Below are 24,575 nucleotides of genomic sequence, written 5' to 3'. Positions count from 1 at the left end.
TTCTTTTCTCAGTGTGTCACGTAGATCTGGTTGTTTTGTTTTTCATATCGGTTTCACATGCGTAAAGAAGTTTATGATGAGTTTGCATCTTTCTGAGAGAAGTGCCACAGTGTGTGCCATTTTGGCCATTTCTGAACAAGTGTTTGTGAGCTGCTGCAGCACTTTGCTCAGCTTTGTGTTGTATACAGAATGCCAGGCCTAGATTGCAAGAAAAGACAACCCTGAGAAGAAAACCCACATAGAGCTGGGGTTAGCGTGGCCTACAACTTTCCAAAGTGCAGGTTCCTCTTCATACGTCTTCCGCCTTCTACAGTCTTTGCATCCTTGTGCTCTTGTTTTTGATGAAGTCAAGCACAGAGAGGATAAAGTTTTCGGCATCCAATAACGACACAAATCACACCGCTTTGGCTCAAAACTAAGGTAAGACCTTAAAGTATTTGATAAACTTAAGTGTTTTATTGTACAACATATGTTTTTGTGCCTATTCTGTATCTGCTTTGCTTTCGTTCTGTAATTCAACCTTAACATCAAGTGCACTATGTTATATATACTAAATATATTTTAGGTTGATGCGGTCTTTTCTATGTCTCTGCAATCAAATTGTTAAGTCATATAGCCAAGTGTCGGAGCCTAAATGAAACTTTCAAGAACACGGAAAAGAAAAAATGTGTCCGACCATATTTCCAAGCCTTTAGTGTGTACGTCGAAATCAATCAAAAAAGTGTTAAAGATTCTTTATAACGACAATTAATTGGTATTAAGTAACCCAGTTTAAGTTAATTGATGTAATATGTTCTATTTAGCATAATAATATGTTAAAAGGAACTTCAAAACAGTTTTGATACAGTTCTCCGACAATAATTATCTGATCAGATTGTATTTGTTGATATCCAGTGTAATGGAAATAAAAATAAAGAGTTTGTAGCTTTTAAATGAGAAATTGTTCATATAAATGAAGTTTTTCAGCTTTCTGGAATTAATCCTAAAAAAACGTTCTAAAATAACTCAGAGAGAAATGCTGATAAATGGTGATGCATTTCCCTGATTTGTTGGCTTTACTGGCAACAGAAACGCACAACAAAATGACTGCTTTTTTCAAAAGACTTGTAGTTTCTCATCATCATCACATAAAGCTTCAAGAGCACAGGAAGCAGCATTTTTGATCACATTATTTATTAGAGCCGGAACATGTGGTGAACATTTTCTCAGTGAGTATATATTCCAGTTTTGTTTAATGTGCATGCAGCAAGTTTTCACATTTTTATTACAAGAAATAGAGGCAGGAAGTAGAGAGAGAGAGAGCTTAGGGTTAGGGATCACATGTTTTCTGGTACGGTGCTCATCTCACACAGAAGTTGCGAGCGCTGTGTCTACAAAATGGATGAAGGGTTGGCTTTCACATCATCGTTTTTTTGTTGTTGTTTTGATTTAAATCTTTGATGATTTTGCATTTGTGATTGTTCCCCTACTCCTCAGATCCATCGTTCAAAATGCTGGCAATTCTGTGGTTTGGGTTTGGTGAGTGAATCTACTTGAATATATTAACTTATTATAATAATCCATCAAAATGAAGGATTAATTCATAGCCTGTAACCTAAAACCAAATACAGTCCTCTTTAAATGCATTCATACCCTCCTATTAAAGAAGGAAAACATCAGCTGTCACTGAAATAAGTTGGAATTGACAAAAGTAATAATAAACAAAAAAAAAAATAGTGAAAATCATGACATTGCTTTTGAATTTTGGTTCAACAGAAGTATTGAAAAAAAACCAAGCAAACAAACATGATGGGACCTGTAAAGTAATATTTTGTTGAACAACCTTTGAGCCAATCACTGCTATCAAGCGTTTTCTGTAACTCTCAGTCAGACTTCTGCACCTGTTGACAGACCCCACTGCTCATCAGCACAGTGCTCTAATGGACAGTTTTGTTTTTTTGTTTTTTAATTATTCTTTTCAACCACAATTCAAAAGCAATATCTTATTTCACTAAATTATAATTTAGCAAATTTTTATTTATTATTACTTTTGTCAGTTTCTAGTTGTTTCAGTGACTGTTGTGAATTTTGCCTTTTCTTTAATGGAAGGTTATGAATACATTTGAGGACGACTGTGTGTCTCGTACGTTTTCCGAGTCTTTCAGTATAACTGGAAAAACCATGTGTGAAAATGGTTGTAGTTGTGTCTTACTCATCCCAAATGCCTACAAACCCTCGAATCGACTTGAGCCCTGTAGTCGCTCTATGAATCTACAGTGCAAAGTAATGAGATTACTGGACAAATACCGTCACTGTGTTCTCATCATATTGTACCTGTAAATACATGACACTAAATGAAGTGCTTTTAACAAACTGAATTCTTTCTCTTCAGTGCTGGTTGCACTCTCTGCAGGCGACATTATCTTCACAAAAGTCGGACAGACGGTCACCTTGGATTGTGGGGTCAGCGCCTTCCGAAGGCAGCTGTCATGGAGTCATAGTCAAAGTGGTTCTATTTATGACGATACTGGGAGGACCGTCCCTCGCAAAGGTACTCACAACAACGGAGCAGCAGTTGGCATCACTATATTATTGTTACATCCCGTTATATTAAATTATTGTATGTATTCTCTGAATTAGGTTTATCTAAAATTGCAAAAAGGTCAAAGGTGAGGACAATGAATCTGGAAATCTCTGGTGTGACAGAAGATGATGCTGGAAAACTGACGTGCACTGCAGATGGGAACCGTCATGAGCATACGCTTCTTGTGGTGTCAGGTGAGCAGCAGACTCAAGAAATAACACCTGTGTTATAAATAAAAAACAATAAAGAAATGAAACAAAATTTGAAAATGAAGAATTGTTCTGTTCTTCACACTGTTTACTATAACAAGCCAGTTCTGACACATATGACAAACATGAATCCAATATAAATCTACTGCTTTACACAGACACAGCTTTTTAAAAAGGAGTTTCCAGTGACTTACTGTTGCACTGTTTGGGAATCTCAAAAGACAGATTAAAAAAAAGATCCAAATCGAAGCAGCAGAGGCCAAAAATATCCAAATCCTAGTTGCCAGTATGCCAGTCGGGCTCCAGAAACAGTCGGTCCTACATTTCCTATGATTCAGTTTAACAACATCTTCAGCTTGCCTGCCTGTTCCAGTTAGAAGTGTTACCATTTGTCCATCAATAAGCTGTATACTACACTGCCATTGTCATGTTTCCTAATGGTTAGGCCTTTTGTTCAGCCTCCTCTTTCTCTTGGTGATCACCTGTGTCCTCCCTCTCTGTGTTAGCCTCTGTCTCTCCCTCTGCCGTTGTCCAGCGGGGCCAAGAGGCTACACTTGAATGTAGGATTAAATATCTAAACCCTGGACCTACAGTGAGTTGGAAGAGGCCAAATGGGTCTCCATATGGAGAGTCACCGACAGTTCATCTCAAAGCTGTCGCTGACTCAGACATCGGGACCTGGCAGTATACAATAACCTACAGCAGGAAGAATTTCACTGGGTATCTGGACATTAAATTAGAAGGTAGGACATTTTTACAGGTGCTTTATGTGCTTTCTGCCACAGCTAAAGTGACCCATGTGCTCAAAAGACAAAAAACGAAACATGTGCGTTTGCTTTCAGTGACTACTCCCGCCACCACCACATCAAGCGATTCCAAAAGCGCAAAGGACACCCACAAGCCATCCGGCAAAGACCGTACGTACTGCTCGTGTAAACCATCCCACTGCGATTGCTCGTTGCTTTAACCCTTTGTGGGGCAAGTGACCATATTTGGTAACTTCCTTGGACGTTCAAGATGTCCCCCCTGTGCCTCTCCTTGAGGTTGAAGAACCATTTGATTTAGTTTTTATATTAGTGCCAATATCATTGCCTTACAAAAATGTCACTAAACAAATGTTCCAGGAACTTTATAAACACTTTGTTACTGGTTTGCATTGAACTCCACTTTGATTTATTTTTTGAGGTTAGTGCCATTAATACCACTACGCCAAGAACAATGTTACTAAATGAACTTGTCAAGCACTTTATAAATACTTGGTTACTGGTTGTGTACAATTATCTCAAACTAAAATGTTTCTGAAGAAATGTTTTTTTGCAGTTTTATTTAATTTATTATAAATTCCTTTATTTACTTATTTTTTTTACATGTAGACCGGCAAGTTACCATATATGGAATGTTAATTAATCTTGATTTGCCACTTTTTTTTTTTTTAAGTCACAAAAGTAAAAATATCTTGAAATATCCTTCAATAACGCCCCAGGGTTGAAATGTTCATCTTCCAAGTATGTCAAGGAGTGCCCCATAAAGGGTTAAGGTGATTTTTCTCTGAATGTGTTATTGATTCTTTTGATCCTTACTTCCGGCCCTGTGTGTTTATTTTATTCATTTCTTTGCTCGACAAGCTGGCGCTGGCCGTCAGCCAGGTGACGCTGCTCTGCTGGGACTCAGCTGGTGGGTTTGGCTGGTGATTGGAGTCGGCTGCCTGGTTGTGATTCTCCTCGTGGTCCTTATCATCGTCTTGTGCAAGAGGGTCAGAGCCAGGAAGGTAAGTGAGGAAACTGAGAATCTTCCTGTGCTGTGAAATGAAAAGGAAAATGAGCATGACGTGGTTTGTTTTTATAGAGGAAATTTCTGAGGATGAAGAATTCCGCACAGCCGCTGAAACCCAAGAAGTACTGCCAGTGTGACCGGTAAACGTTCTTAACTTGCTATCTAGTAATAAATCCCTTTACCCTCTGTTCCCTTTACAGATGCTCTCTAATAGACTTTCCTCCTTTTATATCAGTGACTGTTTGACCTTCATTTTCAATGCGCCTTTTACCAAGTGCTTCCTTATTGTGTTGTAATTAGTGTGAAACTTTTTTTTCTCTTTACTCTCTTTATCACAGCCAAGCAGCTGCAGCCAAACCGCAGCAAGGGCGCCGGAGAGAGAAGCCATCAGCCCTCCCTCTGCAACCATGCTAATGAAGTGACATGAAAGGCGAAACTGAAGAAAAGAGAGAAGAACGAAAGAGAGGTGGTTCGAGGGGGAAACGAGGAAGAGATGGAGAGAGGGAGAAGAGGACCCCGTTGTGAATACGCCGTGAATGTAAATGAGCCTTTAAATGCGTGTGATGAAAAACAAACCAAGTGTGATGATGTAAACATTTTTCACTAAGTGTTACCGATGAACATACAATACCCGTCTCAGCCTGTCCGTCTCCTACGACTCTGTATCGACTCACCTGAGAACCATTCAGTCAGACTGTCATTCCTGTTTGTTGACTTTGTCTGTTTCCCTCCATTATTATGCATTCCTACTTATTTTCCTGAAGACTTGAACTGTCTTGTACTTTTTTTTTTTTTACATTTATGCAGCATATTAACATGCAACACAGAGTGTAAATCATTAACATTCATATATATACTGCCTGCAATTTGTCCTGCATGAACATTTTCTGTCTTTTTTTTCTGCAGTTAATAAACTAAAGATATCCAAGTGCAAACTTTGCTGGAATATTTCTATCCTCATATAACACTATAATATTTATATTTATAACTGTGGGGAAGGAGGACACAGGTGTTTACAGAGGGGTAACTACTGAGAGGGAACACTGGGTGGCTAATTAAAACAAAAAACAATGAGCAGTATAAAAAAATAAGGTTTAAAACAACAAAATCTTAAATTCTTTACAGCCTCATTCAGCGTAATAACAAACGCCACCTTTACTCTTCTTCTGACATCTTTACTCTGTGCCTGTGTTGGTTCCAAAGCTCTGGATTCCCCACAATTGGTGCAGGACAACGCAGGTGTTGACACCGATGCAACACAACATGAAACATGCAGTAAACACCTGCTTCATACGGTAACACAAGACCACCAGTGGCGTACGCACATATGCATTTTAGAAAGACAAACTATTTAATAATGAATGTGAGTTAAGAGATTCTTCTGCTATTTTTGTGAACTAGCAACTTTACAAAACATCTGCATGGTTCTTCCTGGTTTGTGTTAGTGTGTGGCTACGTAATCCTAATCTATGTAATCCATTTGGTACACAACAGAGAGGCTGGGATCATAGTGATGTCTGAATGTCTGACTTCCTGTGTGTGTGTGTGTGAGTGTGTGTGTGTGTGAGTGTGTGACAGAGACACCTGCAGTGCACACAACCTACAAAATGTCAAAGCTGAACTCATCGCTCTACTAGGAACATCACATGTAAGTACTCCTAAATATTCTGTATCCGCACTCACACCGCTACATGACAACAGACGATTTAAAGGTTTTCTCACACAGAGACGATATGTCAGCATAGCAGTGTCTTAAGGACATTAATTACTGTTAAAAGTACTGATAACTGTCACATATGCGGCATGGGATCTGCTCTCATAGACCGAAGCAAAGGGGCACCGAGGTGCAAGACGCAAATATGGTCCTAGCCAAGGCTGTATTTTAATATTTTTGATTTGTCTTGGCCTTTGTCTGGCCTCATCTGTGTTGGGGGTATTTTGCCCAAAAAAAAAAGAAAGAAAAAAGACACGAATGATGTAAAACACTTACAAGAACGTAGCGGGCCATAGTTCATAGTGTTCAGTGTATTACGCTGATAGAAACATAGAGAACACATGAACTGGTACAAATTCAGCAACATTCATTCACTCATTCAGTGTTTTATCGACAGACTGAAATAATTCTCAAATGTACCAGAGTGGATCTGTACGTTTGATCCTCTACAGGACGTCTCTCAAAATAAGTTCGTCCCTGTGATGTGCTTCTCAAAAATATCAACCCCGGGGAGGATTTCAAAATGTCAACTCAAAAATAGAATTTTCTGCTCTATAGTCTTTTGGTCCATAAAGATCAACACTTATGCAATAGGAGCAGGAACAGGCTGCTGGTTTTGCAATCGTTACATTGATTGGAGGGCACTACAAGTACAGTAAAGTTCAGTTAAAGGCTTTAATTGAGGAGGATGTAGAGGTTTAGGTAACTGTTGCTGTTAGCTGAGGGGTACAGCTCCGTCATGAGCAGAGAACATAATATGAAAACAGTTACCAATAATGTTTAAAAGTCATCATGTGTCAGCTCCTGTTGTTCAGATGCTATTCAAAGTCATTGCTTTTCACTAATTAAGTCTTTCTTTATGGAACCCATGTCTTCACATCTTAACGAATCATTTTATAGCCGTCATTTAATTTATGTGTTTTTCTAAACAGCACAGAGTAATTGTTGAAGTGTTTAAAAAGGTTGACAGAGAGTCTCTTGTGTTCTTGAAACAGCTGTAAAGACAAATTGCTTTGTTTGTCTATTTTGGGACGCTAATAGTGCCATCAGATACTTTTATTTGTTTTGTTTTGTGAACATGACAATTTAATAGAGCTTCCTTGCCACGACTGGCTGTTACCAGCCTCATGACATAAATCGTTATCTGTTGAGCGAATAAACAAAACGTCGACTTTGAATTAGCCTCCAGCGTGAACGATGCCTTGAGATATACACTGCATGTAAAATGTGCTACGTATAAGTGTTATGTGGCATACAGCATTTATTAGTTTAATGTAGGCAGCGTATTCACCAAAGATTTATAATTCTTCGTGCATAGTGGGGGTTCAATTAAAAGGGTTCTCAGTTACTGTAAGACGAAGCAAAAAAAATAAAGCTTTAGAATAAACCTACAGGCCATGACTGGTTGAAACTTTCTATAACTGGTCATGTGTCTGTTTTCTTTTATTGTCAAAGTGCACTGGAAACTAAACAGTTTGTCTACGAACAATCCAGAAGGTCTTTTACACAGCAGACATTTTGCCAGAGAAGGAGAAGCTCCTTCACGATGGCTCCGTTCAGTTCGAGAGTCCCAGTGAGCCCAGACGGTTTCTGGACCCTGCTGGTGTTGTGATACCAGGCCTCTAAAACCATGCTGCCCTTCAGAATGCCTTCTATGAAAAAGACTAATGTGAGACGCACTAAACGCATTAGCACTCCCCTCTCTTCGTGATGTCAGAAAATGCAAGATATGAGGGATTAACTGTTCAAAGTCGCGTGTAACATTACCACGGTGATAAGTAACATGAAAACGTGTAATAATTCCCTCCTATTAGATTTGTAAAGCAACGTGCTGATCATATCAAGGCAGGTCTGCACTGTGCCAACCTACAATCAAAATTTTTATTTAATTAACAGCAGGCGCCATAAATACAGATTATGTTCAAATTACAATTAATCACAGTTACCAAACATGACGGCTGATGTAACGCACCACGGACCATAGCTGTGCTGTACAAGGAGTTAGATACAGTATAACGAAATATAAATGTGCACTTTACTAGTTTTCTCCCCGCTTGTGTTTTCTTGTACGCTGCACTCGCTACGAAATCTGAACACTGAAAAGCCTAAAGTTCCTGATTAAACCCCGTATTAACTGATATTATCCTGTCGTAAGTGTTGTTTTGTGTGCTTGTATTTATTTGCTGCAGTCTGGTTAAAAAATAGCTGCTTTAACTCTTCAGTTTGATTTCAAATAGGAATAGTGCACTTTTTCTCTCTCTCTTTTTTTTTTCATATACGCACAGTTTTAGAGGTCCGACAAGTATTTAACCCTCCCATTATCTTTGCGGTCAGTTTGATCCCATTCAATGTTTAACATCTCTAAATAAGTCATTGACACATTTTTTTTCAGTTTTATTTAAAGGGCTATTTACACATAAACTCAGGTAACAATTTTAACTATGATATTTTCTGGAGGTTTAAATTGCTGGAGTCAAATTGAATCCAAGGATAAAAGCTGTCGGTAAACTTGAAGGTAATAAGAGGGTTAACCCTAATATTTTATGTCTTCACAATACTGTGAAGAATTCCTGCCAAGACTTCCCTCATCGTAAGCGTCCACACCAGATTTTAAACTACAGATGTATTTAGAATGTCTAAACAGCTCATGTCACGTTAATACACGTAAATGAAAAATACTCTTGAAACATGGCCTGTGCGGTTTCAAGAGTCCCTAAAACCATTGATTGATTGATTTGATCCACGCTGGTAGATCTAAAATCCATCTCAATGGTTACGGGTCAAATTTGACCCGAAACAGCCTCAGTGTACAGAAATTTGTAGCACCTGTAGAAAAGTATAATATTTTTAAAATGTTTTCATTTTGGTGTATTTTGGGTCACTTTAGGAAAAGTCATAAAATGTCAGGCTAAAAACCTGACGTTTAGGCTGTTTTTACTGCTGTCAAATGTCAAAACATGTCAGATTTGACCTAAAAAGTACAAAAGGGTTAACAGAATATCAATGGGAGTTTTTAAACAAAGTCATGATCTTCTTTAATATAAACTGAAGCCTGCATCCCACAGATATTAGCAGGCGCTTAGTGCTCTGCCAGATCTGTACTGCAGCCGTCTCCTTGTGTTGCTTTTTTGAGGGCTATTTGACTTCAGTCTGCTTAGAAGAATTAAGTTTGGACGACTGACTCGGTCACTCGATAACTTTCTCGTGTTTGACCATAAAAACGTAGCCAGGCCTCATCTGTATGTTTACGATGTGCTGCATCGTCCCAAACATTCAGAGGACTTTGTAGAAACGAGAGCCACTTTTCCTTCAGTGTTCATCCAATAAAACTAATACACAGCAGGTACAGTTTCATTTGAAGTCCAGAGAATAAAACAAAGTGCTGCTACTCCATTTGCATTACTATGAAAAACAAAAGCTAATCAATTTATTCATTTCTTCTTGCTGCTCAGCAACAACGTCACTATTGATGAAAACACTCTAGAGGATCTAGAGGCCTGATATTAACTTTGCTCTTCTCTGAATAGGTGCTGTGTTTCCCAAACTGTGCTTCCCTCACTGTCTTATGAAAGTCTATCTGTGCACTGGAGGTGTTCTCATATGAGACAAAAGGATTCCCTTTTTATGGGTTTATAAAGACCTGCATTACTCAGTTCTCTTTTTCACTGTCTTACACTGAACACACACACACACACATTTAAAATGAAACTGAAATCTCTGAACCGGTGTGTGTCCCTCCCTCTGGTGTTTCCATTTGGGTCATCATTTCATCAGTGTAAAACATCAGGAGCCATCATTTTCTTAATAAAGCCATTTAATCCTCAGACAAGCAAATACTGGAACAAATGCATGTTTCGAACAGCGGTGTCTGTTGGCCGCACGCTGATGTGTGAGTTTTCAGAGCAGGAAAAGGCAACTTAAAGTGTTCTGAGAAGTAAGACGTGAGCTCTGACTGCAGGTGCAACAGTTTGAAGTTTAATGCGTTTACGATTATCTGTCCACAGTTGTTCAATTTACACTGATTGTCAGTTAGGTGATTTCCCCTCTGTAAACTCCCTTCACGTGTAGCTTCAGCTGCGCACAGGTTTCAGCTGTCACAGGTTCTCATGAGTGGAGATGACCTGCAGATTGTGATTTAATGCTGTCGGACTCTGAAGCCGTCATCACATTTGTGACAACACCACAGAGTAATGCTTCCTTAGTGCTGCTGTGTGTTAAGCTTGCAGCTTTAATGGCTCTGCCATACAGAAACATGTGTTCAAAGTAGGCTAAGGGTAACACGCCAGGAAATGAAACATTAGGGTTAAATTGCTCTGAGCCTATATGGGGTAGATGCTGGTGGATGTGAGCACCTGTGTGTTTCAGATTACAGACGTTATGCTGTGAAGCTGAACGCACGGCAACCATCTGTTTGTCTGCATGTGCATCTACTGGTGTTGGTTTTCTCTGTTTATGTGACATGTGGCGTACTTCTGATTCCAGACTATTACAAAAAAAAAGCTGTTTAAAGGATGAGTTTAGATTTTTTTATTGTGACGGAGCACTTAGTGAAAAACAGTGTTTGTTAACAGCGACTGAGCCTCCTGTGGAAAGAAATAAGCTTGTATTATAGGTCTGATGTGAGAGATGAGGACGAAATCAACGGTCGTCATGATGAGAAACGAAGAAAAATATAAATGCAGCATGCAAATGGGCTGATTGTCTGACTTAGCTTAAAGGTTAAAATGTTATTTGAATTGTTCCGTGTAGTTAATTTAGTGAAATATGCACAAAAACATCCTGAGCCGTTTTCAACCTCTGATTTAATCTACACTGATGAGGTGGAGCATTAAGAGACTCTGTTCAGAGAGTGGGATCAGTATACAGACACTTCTCTGACTGTCTAAACCCATCTTAAAACACGACGTGGTTGAAATGACAGGATTCCACAGGCGACGAGAGAAAGAGGAGAACAGATTGTTGGCATGCTGCACGCAAACACGTCAGTTTGTGTTTCAAAAATCGTTTAGCGCTAAAACGACTGCCAGCTTCGCCAGGCCATTCAGGGAGAGTCAACACCAACGGCCTCATTATGTGTCACGACAGTAAACGAACAGTGGACGGACTCATTATTGACTTGTGATTTGTGGTCTGTGACCCCACTCTGGATCTGCTCATTATCGTTTCCATTTCACTTGTCTGTTTTCTCTACTTTCTGTTGTAGAGAAGCTGTGAGTCGGAACAACCAAAACCTCCTGGCCTCCATACACAAGAATGAATAGAAATTAAATTAGGGATGCACGATATATCGGCGACCACATCGGTATCGGCTGATGTTAGTGTTTTTTCCGATATATTGATCCGATTAACAAATTTAGCCAATGATTGTCTAACATTAGCGCCTTCGTCTCTACATTTGGTATTGCTGCTATTTCACAGATGTTCTTACTCAAATGGTCCTGGGCGTAAATATGTTAAAATATATTTTACTTTTGTTACGTAATAAAGAAGACTATGTGGTCTGATTTGGTATGAGCATCTTTAGAATAGTTTTTATGTTCTCACAGTGCTTACCTATTCTCATTTTTCAGTGTGAACAAAAATTGACATCGGTTATCGGTGATATCAGAAATCTTAATATCGGATATTGGCATCAGCTTTTAAAGTTGTGCTAAACTAAATTAAATAAAATATTACTACCTGCTGTGTTTATACAGCTCAGTGGTCTGCCAAGTCTTGTGGGTGTCTTACTTATTTATAGTGTTTTTAGAGCTACATTTTTTTGATTTGACGACAGCGTTTTATTGCTGAGCTGCAGCAGAAGGAAGGGAAGCCACCTGTTTGCTGTCAGTGTGGTCAGGAAGAAAAATTAGAACAAAAGTTGTTCAAATTAGGGCTGTCATGGCATCAGATTTGTCCACAACACAGATGTTACTTCAGTATCTATAGAGCTTTTTTTAAAAACATATAAAACTGCTGTCAGTGTAACTCAGATGTCGGCTTTGTTTACTGTGTGTCTCCTCTGTTTTGGAGGAAGATGAATCACAGTGTGAATGTGAGGAGGTGGAGAGAGCTTCTAATCATACCTGTACTGTACCTTCAGTCCTACGGTATCATCACAAGTTTATTAATGAGTGTTAGTGAGTGTAATTCAGAAACAGACTTTTAATCCAATCTAGTGGTGAATCAGTGGATGTTGTGGCGACTAGACTGATGGAACAAAGCAAATATGAGAGTTGCTGATAAAATTTTAATCCGGCAGTCTTTACAGAATGTAGCAGCGCTGCAGAAATGTGCGTTATGAGCTTTTTCAGTGAGCGTAACGCAGGTATTCCTGTTGTTTAGCATCGCAGTGCTTTTAGTTGGAGCGAAGAAGTCATGACGGTGGAGCTCAAATTCATTTAATGTTAAGATAAAGGCATTGGGTCAATCATTTGTATTAAAATGTATGAACTGTATGCAGCAGTACTGAGAAAACTAAACATTTATTGAAATCTGAATGATACCGTAACATTCAGGACTGTTGGAAAGTTTGGGGTTTTTTTTGTCTGCGAGAGAAAACTGTCTGAAGTTTTTTTATTTCCATTTTGTTGGCCTCCTGCTATTTTTGGCAGCATTTTCGACAACTATGATTAATGAATAATCTAGTTGACTGTTGATTATTTAACATAGAAACTTTAGCTGTAACAGTAAATGCTGCGTACACATTTGTAGGCGTTGTGGAAATGTATTTTTCCACACAAAACCAACGTCACCATTGACCTCATCGGCTTAAGCCCGATCACCACTTTGTGTAGCTTGTTTGGCCCTTTTTTTTTAAAAACACTGATGCAGTTCGATAAAAGTGACTCTCATATGAGTCAAACTGTGTTTATCAGATGTAATGAACAAAAATAGCTTCACATTACAGCCACTCTGATGACATGATTTATTTTCTGTATGATGATGCTTGTTTCGAAATTTATATTAACCGTAACAAATGCAAAGAATCGACATTTCCGTTCTGCTGAAATCGTTATCCAGCAGCTTATAACCAACACAGAAAAAAAGCAACAGTGACTTGATGATGGAGGTGAAGCAATGAGTGGGAGCGACAGCAAACTTTTCTGTCTTCATGTGTTGTTTCGTATGTCAGAGGGTTCAAAGAAACTCAAATGAAGTTTCCTTCATGATGTAACAGGCAAAATGCTTTAAGATGTTTTTGATTCCTAACCTCTTTTCCGCTGAGATTTTGAAACACGAGTCGCTACAGAGCCTCAGACGTCCTTCTGCGTTCAGGTTGCTTGCTTCGTTTAAATAACTGTAACCTGAAATGTTTATCGAGCACAAAAAAGAACCGGTCGGGGACACGAACTAGGGGAACCCTCTGTAGACGAGATTAGAGGTTCGGGAAGCGAGAGATATACATGAAAAAGTGAATCATCCTTCTGTATTTTCCTCGTGGCCCACACTTTGTCTTTTTCTATTTCGGTAATGACATGATGCGGTGCACATAAGCTTGTTGGGTGTGTGACTAATGAGGGAGTCCTCACTTTCAGGTGTTTTCCATCAAAATCACAACTCAAAAACCAGACATGCGTCCACCGAGGAAGGAGAGGAGCATCACACTGAGACTGTGGAGTGCATTAGGTTTAATGGGGGCCCAGACGTAAATGTTCAACGCGTTTGTTCTGAGAGCAAACAGAAAGACTTGTTTCAAGCGAACAGAAGCAGGTGGCAGCCCTTCATGAAGGCAGTACAGAGACGAGCAGAGAAACCTCAGAGAGACACATGAGACGTGTGCAAGATGTTTTGTTTTGTCCTTGTTGTGGTTCGTGTCTCTAAACCGCCCCGGCAGTGTGTTTCTACAGCACTAGTCTCCTCACTGATCCCTGTCTTTAGTCAGAGGGGTCCACAGACACATCACCTCATTGCTGCCTGGAAAATAAACCGGGTTTTGTTGTGCGACGTATAATGTATTGTTTCATCGAGGTAGAAGGGACAAAAAATCTTCAATCCTTTACGCTGCGGATGTAGCCCTGTTTTACTTTGCTCACCTGCAATTCTAAAGTGTCTTATTCTCTTACTGTTGTGTGTTAATGAGCAGATTTAAAGCAGTTTTGAGTAAAAGACACAAAATAAAAACTGCCTGTAGCTGCTTTTCCTGTTTCCTTTACATTTCTTTACCTTTTCAGACATCTTATGATAAAGCTTCAGTGTGAAGTATTGAGAAAAGTTTTACCGTCTCAGTCTAACTCCTGTAATCACATCCACACAGCGGGAAGGCCTCAGCGCAACACAACAATCCTTGCAGTTGTGTTCATGACTTGTTTGAGGATAACAAGAAGCTCTCGGAGAGAAAATTCCACTGATGTTATATCACAGCTGTCCTGAGTGAAGACGCAGCTCTACGACAGGTTAGGAGACAGAAACAGATGCTTGGTTTCTCATAAGTGTTCCATTAGTCGTTAGGTAATAAAAGAATCGCTGTAAAGTGCAGTCTGAATGGTACACAAGGGGACTGATGATTGTTCAAGCTGCCAACACGCTCAATGCATTCATTTTACAGTGAACTGAAGCACTAGTTTTACTTTTTTTGTTGCATAAAGTATACTTTTTAAAATAACACCAATTACTAGTGTTTATTTCTTGCTGGTTAAGTTTTATTTTCTGTATTTATAGATTTGGTTTTATTTTTCCAAACATTGTCGCAGACATGAAACCGATAAACTTCTCAGTTACAGGTTTGTTTGTAGAGTTCACAGACGTATGCGTTGGGAAGTTTCTACGTTTGTATAAAAGCTTGTATGTTAAATTTTTACAATTAACACTAATTTGTCAACAAACACAAAACAAACAAAAACCCGGTTAGATGTGAACATTTGTTGAAACCGTCTCCATCGCCTCTTGAACCGTTTGACGAGTCTGTCCTTAACAAGGGGCGTTCAAATGCCTACATTTTTTATTCATTTATTTTATGTCATTTTTTCTGGGCTTTTTTGCCTTTAAAGGACAGGATAGTGAAGACAAGCAGAGAAACGTGAGGAGAAGAGCGGGGGAAGGACATGCAGCAAATGAGCCGCTGGCTGGACTTGAACCACGGCCGCTACATCAGGGACTATAGCCCTGTACATGGGTCGCCATCGTAGCCGTTGAGCTACTGGGCCAAATGCTAAAATTTTATGAGAGTGAAATCTTTTTACAACCAAAGATTCACATCTCGAAACACGTTTTTGTCTTAAATATTGGGGGAAAGTATTGAAATTCTGATGACGAAAGTTTTTGACTTGATAGTGTCTCTTCAGTGACGCACCGTAACGAGACACAGATCATATTTAGCTATGAGTTACCTTTTAGCTATTCAATTTGGGACTTAAAGGGAAATATATGTATCGTTCTTACTCTTCCTTAGTTGTGTTTGCTTAAAGAGAACTGCTGGATTCTCTACGTACTATTAGGTCCTTGATCTTATGATATGTGGTGAATTGGTACCATATGAAAAAAACTGAAATTAAATGGAATGGGAAAAAAAAGAGTTAATAGTATTTTAACGTACGTAGCGGCAGGTGGCCTGAACTCTTCAGACGTGAAATAGCCTTGGTGAGTGAATACAAGGCACCGATCGCTCCGGCAGACTTTATACGTTCATTCCTCTTTACGACTGTAAACCTGATCACTGATCGACTGATGATTAGCTCAATTAGTTTATTAGATTTCTAAAAGACATCTAAAAATGAAGACGATTTGCATGAATGCTGTGCGAGTGCAGAGAGATGAACTGAGGGAGAACCCGACCTTATAGAAGCGTAGATTCAATACGTTGTCGACGCTGACTTTATGGTCGTTCATTTTACCTTGTATATACCAAACACACGTTCCAACTCATCTACAAAACTATTTAATTTCTCTCAGCCCTTTAACCTACTGTCTCTTTTTGGCAAACACAGAATGTTTAATTTGCATCTATCTCCGGCCTTGGTGAACCCTGATCCAGCAGGTCAAACTAGAATTCTGATACACTAATAATACGGTACGGAATATGAAACAGTACGACCAGAGGAAAATTATAATAAATCAGGCCGTGAGCCAGCCGTGTGCTGTTCAGACCGTGCTCAGAATGAACAACGAGCCTGGTGGGACTCTTCACAAATTTTAATCGTCTTCGTGCAGCGATGGCAGTTTTAGCCCATTAAGATTATTTATTTATTTGTTGTTATGGCTGTTGGCCAGAATAAATGTAAAAACATGAAGAATGAAAAACTGACTTGAATTTACTGATTAAATGTTGGCTTCATTGCAAGTAATAATTATTGTTTTTATTTTGTCCACTTTTAGAATGCAGTATATATATATATAGACATAGTTATGATATTTATGTATATTGTCCTAAACAACACATCAGGTAAAACTGTTCATCTTGAGATGGAAAAGTTTTGTGAGGAAATCTCCTCCTCTTCTGTAGCGACCAATCAAAGGTCGCTATTCTGATTCTGGGTTTGATCATCGACTATGTGTCTCCTTCCAGACCAATCGATGCTGAGGGAGGCGCAGCGACGCTTAAAAAGACGGCTTGTTTGATAAATAGAAGCATTTCCGCCTGACTCAGGATCACTGAACACAGAGCGACAATCAGCCGTTGTAAGTATAACATCTTTATTTTGATTTAAGGTCGATGTACGCACATTTCAGAATGTTCAAATAATTATACATTTAAATAAAATTGCTTTTTTTAAAGAAAATAATAATTTAAATTGTAAACCTGTAAGACCTCGGCAGGCCCTGTCAGGTGAGAGTCTTCTCTTGAGTTTTACACATGTGAACATAAGTACAGCTTCAGGACCAGATGTACTAATCAGCAGCTTTAGGCGATGCTCCGTAAGCATTTCACAAAATTGCAAGAAAACAGACTAAATATTAAACATGAAAATGATTTTTTTTTTTTTTTTTTTTTAAATACTGAATTCAAAAGTGATATAAAACTACGTCTCATGTCATTTAAAAGTTTGTCTTGAATCTTGTATTTCTTACAGCTGGTTGAGTGCTGGCAGCTGACCGGTACAAAAGAGACGACCGCTACAGTGAAATTTATGCACGATTTACAAATTATAAATGTAGACTGTATTTATTTTATCAGTCAACATTTACATTTTAAATTAGTGCATTAATTATCACATTGATCTTTAAATACAATATGAACGTCTGAGCAAAATAAGCCAGGATACCATTAACATTAACTTTTGGACCTCAGGTCTTTAAGTTTGACACAAATTCATGAATCTGAGGCAAAATAGCCGCTAATCTGATTTTCTTAAAAAAAAAATCCATGCATCTGATCTGACTGATTCTTTTCCTTTTTAAACCCTGTGAACTATAGCCGTGTATAATTACTGAAGTTGGAAGACAAAAAACACAAGGCTGCACTATGTCAAGTTTATTTAATGGATTATTTATGTCCAAATGTAAGCGTAAACATGTCTGTCCTCGTCCTGTGTTTTTCTTAGTTTTCCTCTGCTAGTTACATCTCCAGTGTTTGACCCTCCTCCTCCTCCTTCATCTCTGTTGTATTTGTTGTTGAACACATATAATCATCTTAGTTTCTGGGTTACAGCTCCACGGGTGTGATGGTGTTGAATGCTGGTCGATCATCGATTTCACTCTGCCTCCAGTCTTCACTCACTTTTTTTCCTCACAGAGTCTGATCTCAGTCATAATTAATAACGCTGCGATTTCTATTTTCTACCAGATCCCCTGTGACGGAGGAAACATGGAGCATATTTGTGTGTTTACAGGCCTCGGTCTTATAGATACACCGGCAACACATTTGCTCTAAGACATTTTTCTATTTTATCATTTCAGTTTTCTTTTCCGTGGGTCGATGCCTGTTTTTGTCAGTAGAAATGTTGATTTTCTTTCTGGATTCGTAAACCACATCTCTTCAGTGTGAGTCCTCAGGCACATGATTACATCTTAAAGCAATTAGCAATTAGTTTGACTTCAGTTAGGCTGAGTATTTATCCTAATACAGCCTGTCACTTTGCCGCGTATTCGCTTACATATAGTTTTGTTAGTTTTAATTAAACCTCGAGCGATTAAAAAAGCAACAACAACAAAAAAAACACAGACATCAGCGCCAATTGTTACGCTTCAGCTATTTTTATAGTGTAGTTAAATCTGAAAGCAAAATACATGAATACCGTTAATAACCAGCATTCTGACATTAAGCTATTGTTTGATCCTAATATTGAATAAAATCTTTCTTTGATCTTAGTCCTGCTGAAACACGACCGAAGCGCTTCGTTTTTAACTAACATAGTTTGACCCGTGTTGATTTAGTCAAGCCTCTTAATCATATTGGATTTATTTTTTAGCATTTGTTTGAATTGATTTAAGGGTATAATTTAAAAAATTATAATAATAATCTGACACATCATCTATATAGTTTCCTTTCCAGGCCCAACATAAACAACAATAGAAAGTCCTTATCTATGGGTAGGCTGTGGCACGAGAAATCTAGCCAGTAAAGTAGATGCAAATAAGAACTGATCCTCTCTTTAAATGATCCTCTTCGACGGATGTGGGGGGCACTAGAAGCACTCCTTGTTTTGATTCTCTTTTTTCGATTCAAAAAAAAAAAAAAAAAAAAAATCAAAGAAACCTTTGCTCAATCATGACAGAGTTCACAGGCATAGCAGAGATAAGGGAGTGAAAACAGGGAGAGAGAAGAGAAGCATCTACTTTAAACCACAGTCTCGGTGTGCTGCCGCTGCTGTGGTCTTCTTTTTTTTACTTTTTAAGAGTAAAGAGATCCGTCTTTCGTGGAACAGGGGAGGAAGAGAGGGGGTGTGATAGGCAGTGGGGGAGGAGAAGATGGGAGGATTGGGATAAGAATCTGCACCTTAACTAAATCAAGTCCCACCACAACCCGGCGCTTGTGCTCCGCGTTGCTGCTTTTTATCCAAAAGCCCACCACAGGCCTCCTACTCTCACCTCTCTGAACCCTTTTGTCTTTTATCTCCTCAAATCACTAAATCTGAGACCACCACAAATCCCTCATTGCTTCCTGCTGAATGTTTTCACTCAGCTGCTCAGTTTGATATGCGTACGTACGACAAAGTGAAGACTTCCTTACGACGCGAGTCTATTGAAACTCCGCTTTTTGAATGGCTACTTTATGAACTTTGTCAATCACGTCTAAAATAAAGTGTTTAGATTGAGTGTTGTGAAACTTAACTTACCTTTTTCTGTGCAAACACTCATCCACAGTTTCATACGTGGTCCACATTCTGCTGCACATGCTCTTATTCTGTAAAAATGTACATCAGCCTTCTGTGGAGATTGTTATTATTACGATGAAGATTTGTTTTTTATTGTATTCTGCTGTATTTTATTGTTGTCCTATAACAATATGTTGTACATTTCTATTATTTTTCCATATTATAAATATCTTGAAAGACCGCATCTCGACCTTTTTGATGCAGAGAAACTGAGTCATGGTTGAATGTTTTTCTCTTTTACTTGGACAACCCAACAAATCAGTTCACAGACTTCAGCTCGTACAGAATAAATTTATGCATAAATCACTTTAAATAATATTTTTCAGACATGCGACCACGATGAAGAGCTTAATTCAATCCACCTTCATTCTAATTGCTGTGCTCGCCTCAACAATGGGTAAGATGTGCTAATTGCACTTTTTTTTTTTTTTAATGACAGTTTGGTTTGGCACATCAACACATAACGTTCTTTGCACTCTCTTAGGGGCTGAGGATGTGATCAGGTTTGCTCAGGTGGGAGAAACGGTTAAACTTGTGCCTCAGCCGCCAAATCCCCAAAGACATTACGTGATCTGGCATTTCCATGACTTGAATAGTCCTTATCTTGGCTCGGCCAACTCCTTTGGTGGAAAAACGATCTCGGAAAGTAAGCAGTGTATTGAGATATTCAGATACATGATTTTATTTTTCCATCAAGCAGGGAAGTTTGTTGTAAATATATTTACCTTTGAGTCTTTCTTTGCAGATGAATCCTGGAAAAAATGGCTGTCCATGGAAGGGTACTCATTGGTTATCAGCAACATCCAGGAAGCGCATTTTGGGAAGTTCATCTTTAAAATGACTTCTTCTGATCTTCAAAGTCCATTTTTCCAAACATTTCGAATCATCAAAGTCGATGGTAAGAATAAAAATAAGGTGACATGATCAGTACAGTCATTTCACATTCGCCGTGGTGCATTTTTATTTAAAGGAGTATTATAAATGTAACAGTAGTACTTATGTAGTCGCAAACATAATCTAGGTAAAACCATGGTGCATGTTTTGATGCAGTGTGTTGTGCAAAGGGAATAAATGTTTTTCATGTCAGGATTCAGGATTTGCTTTGCCAATGTCTCCAGCCTTTTGGGTTTTTAAACTCCAAAGGACAAACTAAAGAGTAATGGTAGACAAGCTAACAACAAGACTGTGTTCTCACTTAGTAGAAGGTTGATATTTCTCTACCTCGCTGTAGCAGTATTTGTACTTGTCAAACTATGTGTGCATGATGTAAATGAGACGCCTCTGTTTTCTTCATCCTGCTCAATTTCCACGCTAGTGACTATGAAACCACCCTCTCTCCTGCTGCCTGAAGATTCTCTGTCTCTGACCTGCACCGTGGGAGTTCAAATGCCCAACAAACCGAGCATTCAGTGGCTCAATGCCCAAGGACAGAAAGTGACAACTCGCAACGGATTGCACACCAGCAGAGTCACAGGCCAAGACAATGGTCAGTGGACCTGTGTTGTGACAAGTAACAACAAAGAACAAAAGATCCCAGTCTCTGTTAAAGTTGCAGGTAAGTTGCTGTTTATGTACATTTGTTTTACAATATTGTACCTTCATCCTGAGGAAAACGTCTTAATTTTTCAACCTTTTCTATGTTTTAGACTTCTCCCCGGCTCCTTCACATAAATATACATCTACAAGCTCCTCTCTCAGCATCCCTTGTTCCATTCTTTCTAACATCTGGGAACAATTAAAAACAAAGGACATCGAGGAGGTTAAGTGGGACTTCTTCCCTCAGGCATTCTCAGGTCCTGTTTCTCGCGATGGACAGAAGCTTTTCTCCCTCTCTCTGGAGGATCCATTGACCTGGAAGAAAGATCAAAACAGAGGACTGAGTCCAGCACCAGACGTGAAAAACGGAAATCTGTCACTGACTAGAATTCGAGGAAAAGAAAACGACAGAGGGAGCTACGAATGCTCCATAAAATTTAAAGGGGGTAAAATTCTGAAGAGGACTGTGCATGTAGACGTGTTGCAAAGTAAGTCAAAACGAATGTCTTCGTACAAACCCAAGTCTCTGTTACACTCACATCTGTAATATGAAATGAAATATGAAGTTTGCTTACTGTTTAGTTATCATGTAGTTCTTTAGTGATCAGTTTTGTTTAGTGTCCAGTTTTGGGTTTTTTTGCTTCTTCCTGATTGTCATTCGTTATAAATTGGAGAAAGTTTTGAGTTGCCGTTCCTTTGTTCCCTCTCTTCCTCGGCTCTGTTGTATTGTGCCGGTATTTTCATCTCTCTGTAACCACGGTGTCGCTAATGTAGCGGCTAACATGCTTGTCAGGTGGAAATTTATTTGATTATGTCTGCCATCAAGCTCATCTACAAGCAAATGCGCAATTAAAAATATATCAAATGTAATAAAATGATATACAAATGTAAGATATTGCAGTTATTGTAACAAATATTCACATTTAAAGAGAAGAAGCCAGGGTACGACTGTGCAGACTTGCTTTTAGAAGCGACATTGATCATTAATCTACTGCTAAAATAGCAACAGATTCACTTTCTTTCAATCGAATGTCTGAATGATTGATTACTGTTTCAGATCAGGGGGTTCTGATGGAGTGTCATAACTGACTAGTCTTGTGCCACTGTGCTCTGTGAGAAATATGACAACACATTGAACATTTATTTCATTTCTCTGTTCTTCCTTTCTCCCTTTCTTCCGGTCTTTAGTCATCGCCTCCCCAGGAACGGAGATGATTCTTGGTCAGATGGTCAACCTGTCTTGCACCACTGGTAGTCCGCTGCCCTCTGATGTGCAGTTAAAATGGTTTCCACCTGAAAAACCCTCCGTGTCGATACCTGACCATCACTCTGCCCGTCTCACCATCCCAGAAGTAGGCAGCGGGCACAGCGGAAAGTGGAGGTGCGAGCTGTGGCAAAGCAACATCCGGCTGACGTCAGCTGTGGTAAAACTGTCAATCGGTAAGCAAGAGAAGTAAGAGGAGAGCATAAAATGTGACATGGGCATGACCTTGTGGCCACAACATTTTTCTGCCAGAAACTAGGTTTTACATGATGTGTTTTCTGTTCTGTACAATCGTTCATGACTGTCTGTCTGTGTTGTTAGTGGAACCCAAAATGAACGTGTGGATGGTGGTGATCATATGCAGCACTGCAGTCATCATAATACTCCTCGTCGTAGTCGCCGTCAGCATCCGCCGACGCAGACAAGTAAGCTTCAGCCATTTCTCTTATTTTGTGTTAGATCACATAAATATGAAAAAAAGTGTTATTTCAAGTCTCCTTCTCAATCGTCTTTCTCTTTGTGGCTGACATTAGCGGAGGATGAGACACCTCAGGCATCAAGTCTGCCAATGTAAGAAGTACGTACAAACCATTTCCTGGACTGGTGAAATTACCCCAGAAACACATTTACACGCACACACTCATCAACACCAGAATCTGAATAATACTTTGAGCCTTTTGTGAAGATATAACCATTAATAAAATAAACATTTACATGTAGTTTTGTACATTGTTCCAAAACGCAAACCGAAACCTTGGACTTTGTTTTTCAGCCCCAAACCCAAAGGATTCTACAGAACATAATACGACTGTTTCAAGAGGACATGGCAACCAGCTGAATTTATACCCAAAGGAGATGAATTCTTCAGTCATATAAACGGCACGCTGCACACGACAGTCTGAAAGGCGAAGGCAACATAACCTCATGCCGGATTGTCAGATAAGACTGTCTTAACAACAACAAAGGATGTCGCAGTTGTACATATCAGCCAGTTATGATGTGTTTTATATTTGTAATGTAACATAATCGGTTTTCATAAACGGTTGTTCATAATTATTACTGTCTGTAACTTTATTTCTTTCACATTATTTTAGGTTAATCCATTTATAAACTGAATGTCTTGTCATGTCTTTGATGTTTTATAATACTGCAACGATATAGTTGGTTGCTCGCTTCTGCAGTTAATACGCAGGCATTATTTGTGCACACATGATGATACTTTCTGATTGAAAATGAAAACCTGGTCTCTTTGGCAGAAGAATGTTGATGAACCAAACAAAACAAAAAGCAAAATGTAAAAATATTGACAACTGTCATAAATGTACTATAAAGTTTTTCAATAAATATATTTCATATCCATGTGGTGTCCTGCGGTGGTGTGATGAAGCTTACTGGTGTGGATCAGCATCCCTGAGCGTGACATATTTTTCAGGTACAGGAAATAGCAAGCAAGACCATTAAAGGCTCTAAAATTTGTGCACCAATTTTCAACAGTTGTCTCTTTAATTAATTTGTTCCCTAGCAACTTGCTGTGTGTGTGTGTGTGTGTGTGTGTGTGTGTGTGTGTGTGTGTGTGTGTGATTGATAGCTATTCATTAAAGGGACTCGCTGTGCACAGAAGGCACATTCACTGAAGAGGCCACTGGTACCACTATGACTAAAATGGATTTAGCGGTTGTGTATAATTTCTGGTGCATCAAATGTGGTAGAGTTAAGACTAACAGATCAAATATCACCATTTGCTAAGTGTTTACTTTAGGACTGTTTTTTTATTTGCTAATTTACAGCTTTAATTAGCCTCGAGTGAAAATATCCATTTTTGTTCAAGATTTTCAAACTTGACCCTGGCCTGGCCGTAAAGATAAGGATTATATTCTAAAATTCTCCCAAGTGTCTCTAATCCTTGTGGGGGTTTTTTCCCCCCTTACAGTTTTTCAGCTGAATCTGACTGAATTCGGTGCTGTCTATTCAGGTGGAAATTTCAAAATATAACCTTTGGTGTATGGCAGAGTGCAGGTCTTTTACATATGACGGAACTTCTAATATATTCAACCCAAATGAGTTCACACATTGCTGACCCTACCCACGCTAAGTAAATCTATCCATGATGCATTATACTGTAATTTTAAATCTGTTTTCTGTGGCAACATTGCCAGCAAGCAATAAAAAATCATTTAGCTAAAGTTCAGGACCACACCTTAATCACTCCACTTCCTGTCATGGGCCTATACGTAACTCTTTGTCCTTCACACTTGTTTGTTCTCATTTCTCATGCAAAGAACAT

General features: G+C 38.9%; 2 protein-coding genes across 3 annotated transcripts; both read left to right on the top strand.

Annotated features, from left to right (window-relative positions):
* The first annotated feature begins 72 nt into the window (after positions 1-72).
* On the top strand, positions 73-5,480 carry cd4-2.1 (CD4-2 molecule, tandem duplicate 1). The gene is made up of 9 exons (XM_008295625.1): positions 73-420; positions 1,477-1,518; positions 2,372-2,530; positions 2,620-2,757; positions 3,279-3,515; positions 3,615-3,689; positions 4,398-4,540; positions 4,618-4,685; positions 4,884-5,480. The coding sequence occupies exons 2-9, from the start codon at positions 1,491-1,493 to the stop codon at positions 4,957-4,959; spliced, it is 924 nt and encodes a 307-aa protein (XP_008293847.1). The 5' UTR covers positions 73-420; positions 1,477-1,490; the 3' UTR covers positions 4,960-5,480.
* A 629-nt stretch (positions 5,481-6,109) lies between these two features.
* cd4-1 (CD4-1 molecule) lies at positions 6,110-23,650 on the top strand. 2 transcript variants are annotated; one of them, XM_008295623.1, is made up of 11 exons: positions 6,110-6,193; positions 16,743-16,855; positions 19,818-19,888; positions 19,976-20,137; positions 20,237-20,389; positions 20,807-21,046; positions 21,138-21,515; positions 22,216-22,467; positions 22,613-22,716; positions 22,825-22,861; positions 23,064-23,650. In XM_008295623.1, the coding sequence occupies exons 3-11, from the start codon at positions 19,831-19,833 to the stop codon at positions 23,165-23,167; spliced, it is 1,488 nt and encodes a 495-aa protein (XP_008293845.1). In that variant the 5' UTR covers positions 6,110-6,193; positions 16,743-16,855; positions 19,818-19,830; the 3' UTR covers positions 23,168-23,650. The 2 variants fall into 2 exon arrangements, with proteins under 2 accessions (XP_008293845.1, XP_008293846.1); XM_008295624.1 differs by having other exon boundaries at positions 22,825-22,868; positions 23,064-23,185.
* Positions 23,651-24,575: the final 925 nt, after the last annotated feature.

This window comes from Stegastes partitus, unplaced genomic scaffold (assembly GCF_000690725.1).
Source record: "Stegastes partitus isolate 25-593 unplaced genomic scaffold, Stegastes_partitus-1.0.2 Scaffold1061, whole genome shotgun sequence".
Classification (NCBI taxonomy): domain Eukaryota; kingdom Metazoa; phylum Chordata; class Actinopteri; family Pomacentridae; genus Stegastes; species Stegastes partitus.
Note: the sequence above shows the minus strand (reverse complement) of the source record. Positions and strands in the feature narration are given on the sequence as shown.

Excerpts from the sequence above, each read along its gene's own strand:
- cd4-1 (XM_008295623.1), top strand. The coding sequence starts at position 19,831 with ATGAAGAGCTTAATTCAATCCACCTTCATTCTAATTGCTGTGCTCGCC. Across the intron at positions 20,390-20,806 it reads TCGAATCATCAAAGTCGATG|TGACTATGAAACCACCCTCT; the intron begins GTAAGAATAAAA and ends TTTCCACGCTAG. Across the intron at positions 22,717-22,824 it reads GCATCCGCCGACGCAGACAA|CGGAGGATGAGACACCTCAG; the intron begins GTAAGCTTCAGC and ends GGCTGACATTAG.
- cd4-2.1 (XM_008295625.1), top strand. The coding sequence starts at position 1,491 with ATGCTGGCAATTCTGTGGTTTGGGTTTG. Across the intron at positions 1,519-2,371 it reads AATTCTGTGGTTTGGGTTTG|TGCTGGTTGCACTCTCTGCA; the intron begins GTGAGTGAATCT and ends CTTTCTCTTCAG. Across the intron at positions 3,516-3,614 it reads TCTGGACATTAAATTAGAAG|TGACTACTCCCGCCACCACC; the intron begins GTAGGACATTTT and ends GTTTGCTTTCAG.